The sequence below is a fragment of the Silene latifolia genome, chromosome Y, assembly GCF_048544455.1.
Source record: "Silene latifolia isolate original U9 population chromosome Y, ASM4854445v1, whole genome shotgun sequence".
Classification (NCBI taxonomy): domain Eukaryota; kingdom Viridiplantae; phylum Streptophyta; class Magnoliopsida; order Caryophyllales; family Caryophyllaceae; genus Silene; species Silene latifolia.
The window spans coordinates 455,263,288-455,275,997 of NC_133538.1; the positions used below are offsets into that span (position 1 = coordinate 455,263,288).

Below are 12,710 nucleotides of genomic sequence, written 5' to 3' on the forward strand. Positions count from 1 at the left end.
GATATCGTTATTTAATTTCAATTCTTGCTGAGCTTCAATTTTCGAGCTTAGATCGCGTACAAATGGCGGTATATAGTTGGAGTGTGCATAAATTTAATTTTTCCCAAATTTCATTTTTTCCAGTTTTTGGTGGTACTTGAGTAAACTTTCAATTACAAAATGGTGAACAAATATGTGGGAATGAGCATTGTAAACTACGTCAAACAAAAATAGAGAAAATGGATAGGTGTAACTTGTGAGGAAGGAGCTCAAAATATGAGAGAGGGGGAGAGATGAGTGGAACTAACGAGGTAAGTGATAGAGTATTAGAGTGGCAGTAGAGAAAATTTCATGTCTTTTTTTGTTTTTTATTTATTATTATTTAACTTAATTCATACTAGTCATCTTTCCGGTGTCATGTCAACTTTTTTCGGCAAGAAATTTACCCGAATATTTTTAATTGGGCTTAATTGCACATCGAGTATAACTAGTGGAGCTAATTTGCACTAGTAAAAAGTTGTGGGGCTAATTTGCACTAGTAAGAAGTTGTGGAGCTAATTTACACGTAGTAGCAAACGTTTGGGCTTATTTGCCACTTCCCCGGTATTTTTCACTTGGCTTAAGTTTAACTTACCCTTATAAATATGTCTTATAGTGGACTCCAAATATATAAAGTATCAAGCAATTCAATTTGTATTTGTCCTACTCATGTTTATTTTTCTTTATAGGGTGATTATTTTTACCGTCCCCTATGAAATAAATCAATATTGTCTCCATTATATATTTGCCTTTGATTAAAATATCCGAATATAAAGGTAATAAATAACTAAAACGAAAAGATTAATAAACTAAAAGTGTTTCTCATATTACCAAGAGTATTAATTATTAAATGTAAATTTTAACATAAGTAGATTATACATCTCATATACTACCCCTAGTTGTTATAGTTTTTGAGTTTCTATATATGCTCAATTAAATTTGAGTTTTGACGGAAAAAAATTAAAATAACTTAAATAAGCTCAGAAAAAATACACATGCTCAAAAAACAAATACATTCAATGTATGTTCCTTTTTTTTCCAAATTTCCATGTGTTCTATACTTCTATTCATGGGTCATCCTAAGACAACGTCGATGCTTTTAAGAATGTATGAAGCAACATATATCTACACAAGCACTTGGTTTTACAATAAAATTTGTGTACATCGGTTTATACAATAATTGTTGTCTACACATTAACTTCGACTCTTCAAGTCTTTTAACAGAAACCAGTGCAAAGATCTACAACAGCTGCCTTGGTACAAATGCAGTCGCAAAATCAAACACATTGGTACAAATCCCAGGTAAATTACAAGACATAGATCATACACAAGAATACAAGATCCGTCACCTAATAACTGCAAGTTTGCAAATTTCCTATGCAAAGCTGCCCGCCCAATCATGCCCTCAATATGCTGTGTTCATACTCCCTAAACTTCCATTATCATTTCCAAACAATATAGAAAATAACTAAAATCTTTTAGTATTTCTTAAGCTGGAGATTTATGACAGTGAAGATCTATCATTTCCTCCAGACGTGTATGAGTACAAAGAACTAGAAAAAACCAAAGAATGTTGCTATGGCAAAAAGAAGAAAGAGTACTCCTCCCAAGTAGCCAACCTAAAAATGGAGTCGAGTGAGATCCATGGCAACAAATAGCTGAATCTGATTAGTAGCAAAATTAGTTCAATACGTACCAGCTTTTCAGAGATGTACTTAGCTAGAAGGGCTCCTCCCAGAACAGCGACGGATGTAGCAACTAGGTGTCCTAGAATAGCTCCGCTTGCCACGCCCCATGGAGACTAAGAGAGTTGAAAACTTAATTGGTCATACATGAACCTAATAGTGTTTGCTTATAAACAAGTACTTCCTCCGTTTCTTTCATAATACCCAAAAAAGTGACACCAGATGTAAGAAACCCAACAAACACAGTATTAAACCTAGGCCACGACGCCGCATCTGACATAAACACATATGTTTTGAAGATTACGGGGACAAACTTTAAAGACGATATCGACCGCATTTATGGCTCAACGACCAAGATTAGAACATGATGACCAATATCGCTATCAAGTCTGAAACCGACATTTAATACCACACCAACAAAAAAGGTCTTGACGTAGAAAAGTACCCGTTTCTCATAAAGGCAATGGGCAGATATGAAAGAAACATGTCAAAAAGGAAATTTGAAGACATCAAAGAAACGGAGGGAGCACTAAGTACCTGTGCAGCACCAAGAGCAATGGTAGCAAGCATTGAGCGATCTCCCCATTCCTTGAGAAATTAGAAAAAGCTTGTTTCAGATGTTAAGATACATCAAATACATGACCACATATATGATATACTCTGTATATAGTTAGTTGCAAAATGAATGCCTGAGAGAACGTTATAAAGCATATAGATTGTACAGGATAGCCAAAATTACAGCCATTGAGCTAATTAAGTCAAGAATTCCACCAAAGTCAAAGAAATTAAGTGCTCACCGCAAAGAACACAAGGCTGAATGATTTCCACACAATTTCAAGAGGATTTGACAGCCGCTTTGATGCCTGCCCATTTAAAACAATGAACCAAACAATCTGGATCGCAAAGATTTTTAAAATCTTCCTTTCTGATTATGTTAGGTGGGCACGCAATTTTTTACTACTCCCTTTGTCTTACCCATTTGTTTATGTATTCCATTTTTTGTCTGTCTTAGCCATTTCTTTATGGTCCAACGCCTCCAACCTACCCATTATAAATACTCTTATCCCACTTGCGCAAATTGAAGAGATCATGGGAGTATTTTGGATAAATGGCACAAGGTAAGACAGAATAGTGTTCAGACAATACTTCCAAAGAAAGATGTGGCTACTTACTTTCTCCTTCACAAGCTCCTCCGCTTCAGTATATTCACCAAGTTCAGGACCCTCCTTGTTTTCAGCTTTGACATCAGGAAGCTCCCATGCATCTTTAATTGACTTCAAACCAAAGAATAGTAAAAGGGTCACAGCAGCATATTCTCCGATGGGGAGAGCTGCAAAAAATGCATTAATAAAAAAATTAACTACCCTGATAACCCGAAATAATAAGAACCTACTAGCTATATATCTGACTCTAATATGACAATATGACTAATAGTTTGTAGCCAAGTTGTTCATCGTATGAATTCAAACTGCATCCTCCAAAGCCTCAGATCACAGAAAGTTCATATACCGAGAATACACACAGTTAAATTCTTAGAGACCAGCAAAAAACTTTTAGCTTGTTTACGAAAGGAAGTTTGTGCGTAAAGGGAGCCAGAAGCTCAGGTTTGATGCTGAAAAGGTTTCGAACCCATTTTGTTTGTACCAGCAATTAATGACTTTCACGGCTAAGATTGCTGTCGTCTGTATTCTGAAAGAAAGTTGAAAGAGCCTCTGACTAATCATTTTATGGTATATAGGTAATACCAATAAACAACAAAACAAACAAGGCCCGTAATATGTGTCTTGATCACTTACTTGTTTGAAATTGAGCAGGTACAGACTGAAATATGCGCCCTATAACTACTGAGAGAACTGTCATCAGACCAAGGGCACCCATTGATCCTAACAAAACCTGATTCATAAGACATAAATATGTTTTAGTTCCTCAAAATTTGACTTAAAGTCTATAGTGTGAAGAATGCTTGAATATAAAGAAGTATGGTCTGACTAACTTGAGCAGAAACAAATTTGTCAGCACATACAAGTCATCATGTTCCACTAATTTGACAAAATATATTCTGATACGCAGAAAGCACATTTTTTGTTAGATCGGCCGCACACTCCAGGTTTTTATATAGGAGATGATATCGAGGCGTGTAAAGGTTTCGAAGATCATTGCAACCAGTTTAGCGCATTTTGAGGTGATTAAGGCCAAATTAAGTGAGGTTAAGCCGCAACGGCTGATATCACGACTGACCGAAACTGAAATTTAAAACCATCGGCGCGCTCTATTTTAGAGCACGTGGAATCTCTGGACGGTCTTGCATTCTAAATAAATGTTTGACAACACCAGTGACAAAGTACTTGAACATCTACAATATTTGCATCACAGTGGCTAGACGTCGCAACTACCTTAATTAATCATTGTGATATTATTCCAACTCTTTCGACAAAAAATAGAGAATCTATAAAGCATTTCAACAGGTAAATACTCCGGCTGTGGATATTAACTCGCATACGTGTGACAAACACTCAACAATCCTACATTAATATGACACTGAGACACTTTATTTTAATTATTTTAAACCAAAAAACATGAGGAATTTTTCATAAAAAATACAAGGTTGACAATTGGACACACACGTCGAATACATCAAACCAACTTAAGAGTAAATTAAGTTGTGGTTAGGGTTGAGTTTTTTGGTTTTCTTACAAGGGGATCTAATGATAGAGCTGATGAAGAGAGACAAATTCTATCTAACCTTCCACGTTCTTTTAGCTTCAAGGCTAGTCATCCTGAGAATTTGCAATGACCATATTACAACTGTGCGTACATGACTATAGCATTGTTCCTTTCTGAAAAACATTTAAAGTGGTTCTCCACCAGGCTGATAAGAAATGTTGCTCAAACATCATTCATAATTTCAGATTTATCTCAGATATTTGAGAGTTGGGCACTGTTACAAGCTATATACTTAATACTACGGCTACTACATGAAAATGACAGATCAGGTTACATGCAATGAAAGTGTGTTGAATATTTGAAGACGCAGAAGCGCCTTTCGGACGCAAGGCGCCCTATTTTTGGTAGCAAAATTGTATTTTCCAAATAAAATTTTGGGAAACAATACCCTTTTTAGGTGTTTGCTAGGTAACATGCAAAGGAGTAAAAGTTAGGAATACTAGGGAAAAGAAATGGCATAATTAAAGATCTAGGAGAAAAAGATATAAATAGTACATAGTAGTGAGCCTCGTTAGGTGGGCCTTATCTAAAAGGCACACCTAAAATGCAAGAAGCGTTTTGGCTAATGCCTCGTCCAAGGCACGCCTTGGGTGCACTCGAGGCACGCTTTTTAACTTATGGCCTATCGTGTTGTAAAGTTCTTCAGTAACCTAGAATGAAAAATTTGTTAACATCTACTTCTTCTATCCTAGTCATTGTTTACCTTTGGTTTTGTCACAAACTCCAATACAAGAAGTTCAAGAATACCCCCAATTTTTTCCACACTACACAGCCTTTCCTAATGTTTTTCCTCTCTCATGTACTCTCTTTAATTACCTCCCACATCATTGCTCACACCAGTATAGATGACAATACCACCACCAAAATATGTCCTCCGATTTATGTCTGTCCTCTGGTTGTAACATCAAATGTATGCCCTCATGCCTCATGGCCTCATTATCATGTATACTTGAATAATTATTAACAAACAAAGTTATAAGTGAGTTGGATCTATATTGTAGGTTTGGGATTATGGGATCTGTGTCATGCATGTTAGACCCATTGATTATCATGGGATTTTGGTGATATCGGTCAATAGGTGGTTGTGGTGGGTCGTGCGTGGAGAGGGTGGAGGTAACTTTGTTTGAGCAACAATAGGGTTTTCATTTGGCTAGTTAAAAGCTTATCCTAAGCACAAAGGTAAACAAATAACTAAGTTACCCTAAAGTGAAAAAGGTAATCAGAAGATCGGATTTAGAACGTAGGAAGCGTAACAGTATGAACGACCTTTTATCCTAGATTATTCTTTGAACGCATAAAAACTTTACGCATAAGAGTGGTCGACATTAAATTGCGACACATGCAAGCAGGTAAATAGTGGAGGGATAAAAGAGGAAATATTACCAGTCCTTTTTCATATTGCATGGCCAAGAGAGCAGCAATGAAGAATGTCTGGTGAGTAACAGGAAAAAAAAAAGCAACATGATCAATATTTGCAATCCCAAATAGTCAAATACTACATAGTATACACACCAAGCACACAGAAATCTAAGCTTTGTTTCTCATTTATTTAAAAATAAAAAAAATAAAGGATAGATGAGTTTAACCAACCATATTCCAAATGTTCTAGATGAAATTTAACAGAGACAACTGGTAAAATATGGGACAAATAATATCGCAGGCAGATGTATGTGAATTGATATTAAAGTAGGAAGAAGAGCAACTTGAGGGAAAATTTTGTGATTCGCTAGGTCCTTTAGGTGGTATTAACTCTTACTCCATTTGTCGTAAAAAGCAGAATAATAAAGAAACCAAGTAACCTTTACAAAACTATAGAACAAATAACAATAATGTCTGGGCGAGTCTTCTTCCATGAAAAAAAGACTAAAATGAGGATAGACAAGTTCAAAATCAATTCTTTATCAAGTAATTGAGTACCTTGTCACCAATTTCTGAGACAAAAATCAACATGAATGCTGCAGTGAATCCAGTTTTTGCAATTGCTGCCAACAATGACGATGGATCTCCTTTCACAAACATAATCAGTGAAAACGCTAAAGCACACCCACAAAGCACCATAGCTATAGAAAGAGGATAAGGAATCTGATTAGGACGCTTCTCTCTGCCAAATCAGTCAATATGAAACAATGAGTCTGCTCTATTGTAAATCAACTAACAAAAGACCATGTTTACAAGGATATATAAGTTGCTGATACTACTTTTCCAGGTTAACAAGATTTTAGACATGCAAGAAACAATCAGGCAATATTTACTGTCAAAATTCTAGAATGTTTTCCTTGCAATCCTCGGATAGTTTTGAACGCGATCATATTTACATATTTTTACTGACAAAAGGAGGTCAAAACAGTATTGAAAAATAGGAGCAGAAAGGTTATTGATTAACTTTAAAGGAAATAAAAAAATATAAACTGATGCTCACAGTTGAGAATCGCCATTGGTGGAGCCATTGGAAGATACATTCTGACCATCATTTTGCGGTTCCCCGTCATAGTTGCTTGGTCCAACCCCAGCACTTGCCTGAGATCTCACTATTTTGAAGACCGACCTCAGCCTCCTTGTTTCCCTTTGTCTCACTACAGGCAAATAGTTTTAGTAGACCATTAAAATACTAAAAAAATTGCACACATAATTGACATGTATAGATTCCGGAAACTGTATGTTAAATATCATGTTCACACAGTTGAATGAAAATCATGGCCTCATAGTGTTTAGTGAGTTTAAGATCTGTTAAAGGACAAAGATGAACCAATAGTCCAAACAATTTTTAAGCAGATAACATTATAACAAGAATAACTCTGTAACAAGACTACAAGAGTCACAAAAACACTTAAGTTATGAGGTGAACATATATCTCTAGGAACTACATGTGCATCTATAGGATGTAAAGCCTACTGGAAGGTTGAAGCCCAAAGTTTGAGAGTGAAAATCCCTACTTCATTTTTAACAGATACATCAGCCTGTGGGACACATATTGACTAAGGCAATCACAATATCAAATCACTAAACATGTTTTTCTTTTTGTAAGTAAAGCCTCGTGATTTATATAGCCTTCATTGGGTGCAACATACATGAGAGAACAACAACAACAACAACAACAACAACAACAACAACAAAGCCTTAATCCCAAAATGATTTGGGGTCGGCTGACATGAATCATCCTTTAGAACCGTCCATGGGTGAATGCACACCTCAAAATGCGAAAATATAGAAAAGGAAAAGTGAAAAACAAAAGGGGGTGAAACATAATACAAAAGCCAAGGTAAACTTATAGGTTTGAAAATCGAAGTCCGGATTTCTTTTATAAAAACTTAGAATTTAAATCGAGAATAAAGATGAAAATGATTTTGAAAACCGAAGTAAAACTTAAGGGTCTAGAATACCTTAAAAGTGAACCAAGTATTAATATATAAGAAAGTTGTTGGTAAAAAGGTGTAATTAATCCGTAAAGAACTAATAAATTTTTAAAAATTAAATAAAAACACTAAATATTTCAAATAACATCAAATACTAAAAATCCACATGTATCATTTCCCTCCATTGTGCCCTCTCCGTCACCATTCCCTCATCAAGCCCGAGAAATGTCATATCGTGCTCTATTACTCTCAGCCATGTCTGTTTTGGCCGCCCTTTACCCCTAGCAACCTTTTCTCCGGCCTCCTAACTGATGCGTCCATAGGTCTCCTTCTCACATGGCCAAACCATCTTAGTCAATTTTCCATCATCTTGTCCTTTATTGGCGCCACTTTCACCTTTTCCCTAATCACCTTATTCCTTAATCGATCTTTCTTTGTATAGCCGCACATCCACCTCAACATACGCATCTCCGCCACACTCATCTTTTGAATGTGACAATGTTTCACGACCCAACACTCGGAGCCGTAAAGTAAGGCAGGCCTAATCGTCGTGCGATAAAATTTTCCCTTTAATCTTTGGGGCATATCTTTATCGTATAAAAACCCTCTAGCACTTTTCCATTTCAACCATCCCGCTTTAATTATGTGAGCCACATCTCCATCTAACTCCCCATCTTTTTGAATAATATATCGTAGATATCAAAAAGAAATCTGGCCCCTCAACAACATTTCCATCGAAAATAACTCCCCACCTATGTCGATCTCGACCCTGCGTTACTGACCCTACGTTACGGAACTGACACCTCAAATACTCGGTCTTACTCCTACTTAGCCTAAACCCACGAGTCTCCAAAGTATGCCTCCACAATTCCAACTTTCTCTCAACCTCCTCTTTTGTCTCATCAATCAACACAATATCATCCGCAAAAATCATATATCAAGGGATGTCGTCCTGAATATCCCTTGTTAACTCATCCATAATTATAGCAAAGAGAAAAGGACTAAGTGCGAAACCTTGATGCACCCCAATGGTAATAGCAAATTCTTCCGTTCACCTAACATTAGTGTGAACACTTGCACTAGCCCCCTCATACATGTCCTTTATGAGATTAATATATTTTTGACACACCCTTTCTCGCCAAAGCCCACCAAAGTACTTCTCTCGGTACTCTATCATATGCCTTTTCTAAGCCAATAAAAACCATATGCAGGTTTTTTTCTTGTTTCTTGTCCCGATGTGTTCCATTAACTGTCTCATGATAAAAATTGCATCCATTGTCGATCTCCAAGGCATAAATCCAAATTGGTTATCCAAGATGTCTACACATTTCCTAAGCCTTTGCTCGATTATCCGCTCCCATGATTTCAACGTATGACTCATAAGTTTAATTCCCCAATTGCCACACTCTTGAACATCACCTTTATTCTTATACATAGGGACAAGAGTGCTTCTCCTCCGATGGCATCTTGTTGCTCCTCGAAAACTTGTTGAAGAGCATGGTTACCTATTCGATTCCTTTCTCCTCCAAGCACCTCCAAACTTCTACGGGTATACCATCCGATCCCTCTGCTTTCTTCGACCCCATCTTCCTTAACGCCTTTCTAACTTCACTCTTTTGTAAATAATTTACCATGTGAAACGGTGAATGATTTTTCCAAATTAGTAAGCCTTGTCAATAATTTAAATATGAAAAATACCAACTACTACTACAAGCTATAGGGTTATAGATTTCCCATGATCTCGTAATTCCATTCATGTTGTCTACTTTAAGACCACAGCTAGTCATGAAAGAAAAGCCCGTCATCAATGAAACACTCTCATAATGAAATTCATCAAGAGCTCAAGAGCCAATATCTATAACTATTTAAACCTTAACCCTTTGTGTGGATGGGGGGATTCGAAGGGGGAGGGAAGGGACAAATTAAGTTTGGTTGGCAAATTGGGTTGGAGGGATTTGGAGAGGATGGACGGTGACAATAGAGTTCGTTCCTACAATGGATATCAAAACCCTTCAACATTGGAAAGATTTGGAAAGAAGACATCATGCTCCATTCTTGCCCTCCCCTCCATCCTCCCCTTCCTTCGTACTAATCTATCAAAACAAACCTCGTAGGAGTGCAGGACGGGGAGGGAGGTGGAGAGAAGGGAAAGAAAAATTAGAAAGAGAGTTTTTTCTCCAAATCTTTTATGCATTGAAGGGATTTTATTCATTTTAATGGTCTCCCTCTTTTTCACTTCCCTTTTTCCCCCCTCAAAATCCTCTATCAAAACAAAGGGAAAGTGATGAAGGGCAGGAACCAAGAGAAAGTTAAATTCCTTCTTACCAATCAAAATGTAGTTGTACGGTCTTTTCCAAACCTCCCACCCACCCAATAACCTCCGCAACATCATCTAAATATGATAATTTACAAATGCAAAGGAACAAGCAAAAATGGTGGACCGTTGAGTTTTTTTTAAAACAAATATGCTAAATGATACTCCCTCCATTCCAGTAGATAGATTACACATTTTTTTGCAATTCCCCCTCACATATTGTGAAGAAAATGGATGGAATAAATAATATGGAGTACTCCGTAACTCAGATTAGCAATTAAAATATAGGCGTGAATTAAAGTCTCAAGCTAAACATTATAGTACCAAATTGAAGAAACTAACCTAGACATGACTACATTTGGTATCAAAAGTGTTGTTTGCAGACAGCCAATAATTATCTAAATTGACATAAAATTGAGTTTTTTTGTTTTGTTTTGATAAAGTAATAAAACAAGATTGATCTCTAGGTAGGACCAACCTATCTCATCCGAGGTAAGTTGAAGCCATTGACTTTCAAACCACCTCGAAATAGCTGGATACGCAATTTAAGATACCAACATTTCTGGCTAATCAAATACTCCCTCCATCCTGGTCATTTGTTTACCTTTGTTTTTGTAAAACCAAAGACCAAGAGAAAATGAGAGGACCAATTGGAGAAGTTGACCAAATTGGGTGTGGAGGATCAAATTGTCAATCAAAAACACTCCCAAGATAGAAAGTTAAACAATTGAATGATACACCCAAAATAATGAAATAGGTAAACAAATGAACTGGACGGAAGGAGTACATTCTAACCCCAATACACTTACATCGGGTAGAATTTTACAAATGGCAAGTTGAATCAACCACAAACAAGAATCTTAGCATAAAAAAAGCACAAGAATGAAAAGAGTGAAGAGGGTATAGAGAGAATTACAAAAGAGAAAAGAAGGCGGTAGAGCTAACAAAGGAAGTAATCTGCCATTATAATTTGAAGAAATTCGTGTTGACTGCAAAGGCAGTGGGAGCTGGAGTGACGAGGACATGGCTTGAAGGAATGAAGGGGAAGGGGAGCGGACGGGTTTTCAATCATCATATTAGACGAAATTAATTGTGAAAGTTGATGACATGTCAGAATGGGTGAGATGATCGAATAATGAGTCATAAATGTTTTCTACGGAGGTAAGAAGTACGGTTTTCAAGAGTACAAAAAATTTTCTTTTAATGTTTAGAATAACTTACGTATAAAAAAAGAAAGGAAAGCGAAAAAAAAAAAAAAAAATCCCTAAAAATCCCCAAATCAATTCAATCAAATCCCTAAAAATTTGTACAATTTGATGCGGAGGAGAAGAACAAACCTTCAAAAATCCCCAAATCAAAGAAAGAACAAACCCTAGAAAATCCCCAAATCAAAGAAAGAACAAACCCTAGAAAATTCTTAAATTGAAAGCTGCCTTTGCCCAAAAATTAACTCTATTTCTGGGGATTGCAGAGAATCAGGATAAGCTACAAAAATTCCGAGTTCGGAAATCACGAACCACTTAATTCTTAGGCGAAGAAGATCTGAATATGCGTTTCACTATTGGAGAGGTTGCGAGAAAACCGTTTAAGCTACAATTCTTTGATCGAAACCTAAATCATTCAAAGATGCTTATCAAAAGAAGTTTATCAGATTTTGGAAAATGGAAAACATTTGTGTTTCTATAATCAGATGACAGCTACTCTCTTCAAAGTTAATATTAAGTTGCCCTGAAATCGAGATATGGAGATAGTTCAATCTCCTGCGCAGATGACTCCGGAGGTGACTCTCCTGTTCTCCTTTTCACCATCACATGCCTGGTGATGACGAAAATGTCACCAAGACAACATGGACGACTATCTTTCTTCTGGGCAATGGACGCGTCACCTATCCCATCACAAGCTATTGATGTTGGTGACTCGCTCGTTGCTTATGCTGGGCCTTTGGTGCCTCCTCTGAGATCTTGTGGCAGAAAGGTGACTTTTGTTTACAAGAGAAAGGTACGAAATGATTTTAATTCCTTTAGTACAGTGCGATTCAAACGCTCTAATCGTACTTGTTCCTTTGTTTTGCCTACGAGGATAATCTCCTATCTACTGGTCCCGAATTGCTTTTTGATGAGTCCGGGATTCCTCCTTTTGTTATGTTAATCCTAAACCTCCCGACTTTTCGGTTTTTAGGAAGGCCAAGAAAGGCCAGCATCAACTCAGGGGTAAGTGAGTCACCAATCATTTTGGGCTTGGGATCATCTGCTGTGACTAAGAAGCGGAATCGTCAATATGACGTCCAGGCCCTGGAATGTTTACCCCACAAACGCTTTAAAGTTGAGGGTTGGTTATTTTTGGATCTTTTAAAGTCTTCGCCAACTCCTTCTTCCTCTTCTCGTATCTTGTACCAAAATGATGAAGACTTGGAGTTCGTCGCAGTCAGTGGTGGACCTTAATTCACCACCCGTGTATCAATGACTATATTTTGTTTGAATTGTAGGGGATTTGGTGAGACGGATGATCCTACAATTCCGTATTTACTTCGTTGCATCCTTAAATATCATCCTGTTAATTTTGTTTTACGCAAGAAACCCATACTCTTGTAGATATGGGTGATATGAAGACTGCTCG

The 12,710-nt window shown here is 36.9% G+C and overlaps 1 protein-coding gene across 2 annotated transcripts; it reads right to left on the bottom strand.

Moving 5' to 3' along the window:
* Positions 1-1,146: 1,146 nt before the first annotated feature.
* LOC141633405 (protein PAM71-homolog, chloroplastic-like) lies at positions 1,147-11,211 on the bottom strand. 2 transcript variants are annotated; one of them, XM_074445885.1, is made up of 10 exons: positions 11,011-11,211; positions 6,847-7,000; positions 6,345-6,487; positions 5,811-5,858; positions 3,500-3,596; positions 2,876-3,033; positions 2,501-2,566; positions 2,241-2,291; positions 1,715-1,819; positions 1,147-1,637 (listed from the first exon to the last, which is right to left on the bottom strand). In XM_074445885.1, the coding sequence occupies exons 2-10, from the start codon at positions 6,914-6,916 to the stop codon at positions 1,572-1,574; spliced, it is 804 nt and encodes a 267-aa protein (XP_074301986.1). In that variant the 5' UTR covers positions 6,917-7,000; positions 11,011-11,211; the 3' UTR covers positions 1,147-1,571. The 2 variants fall into 2 exon arrangements, with proteins under 2 accessions (XP_074301986.1, XP_074301985.1); XM_074445884.1 differs by having other exon boundaries at positions 6,345-6,528.
* Between the last annotated feature and the right edge of the window lie 1,499 nt (positions 11,212-12,710).

What these genes read in the sequence shown, in the direction of transcription:
- LOC141633405 (XM_074445884.1), bottom strand. Translation starts at nt 11,119, where the DNA reads ATGTCCTCGTCACTCCAGCTCCCACTGCCTTTGCAGTCAACACGAATT. An exon ending in AGGAGCTTGTGAAGGAGAAA is followed by an intron (nt 2,567 to 2,875) that starts GTAAGTAGCCAC and finishes TTAAATGGGCAG; the next exon opens with GCATCAAAGCGGCTGTCAAA. An exon ending in TCAGCCTTGTGTTCTTTGCG is followed by an intron (nt 2,292 to 2,500) that starts GTGAGCACTTAA and finishes TAATTTCTCAAG; the next exon opens with GAATGGGGAGATCGCTCAAT.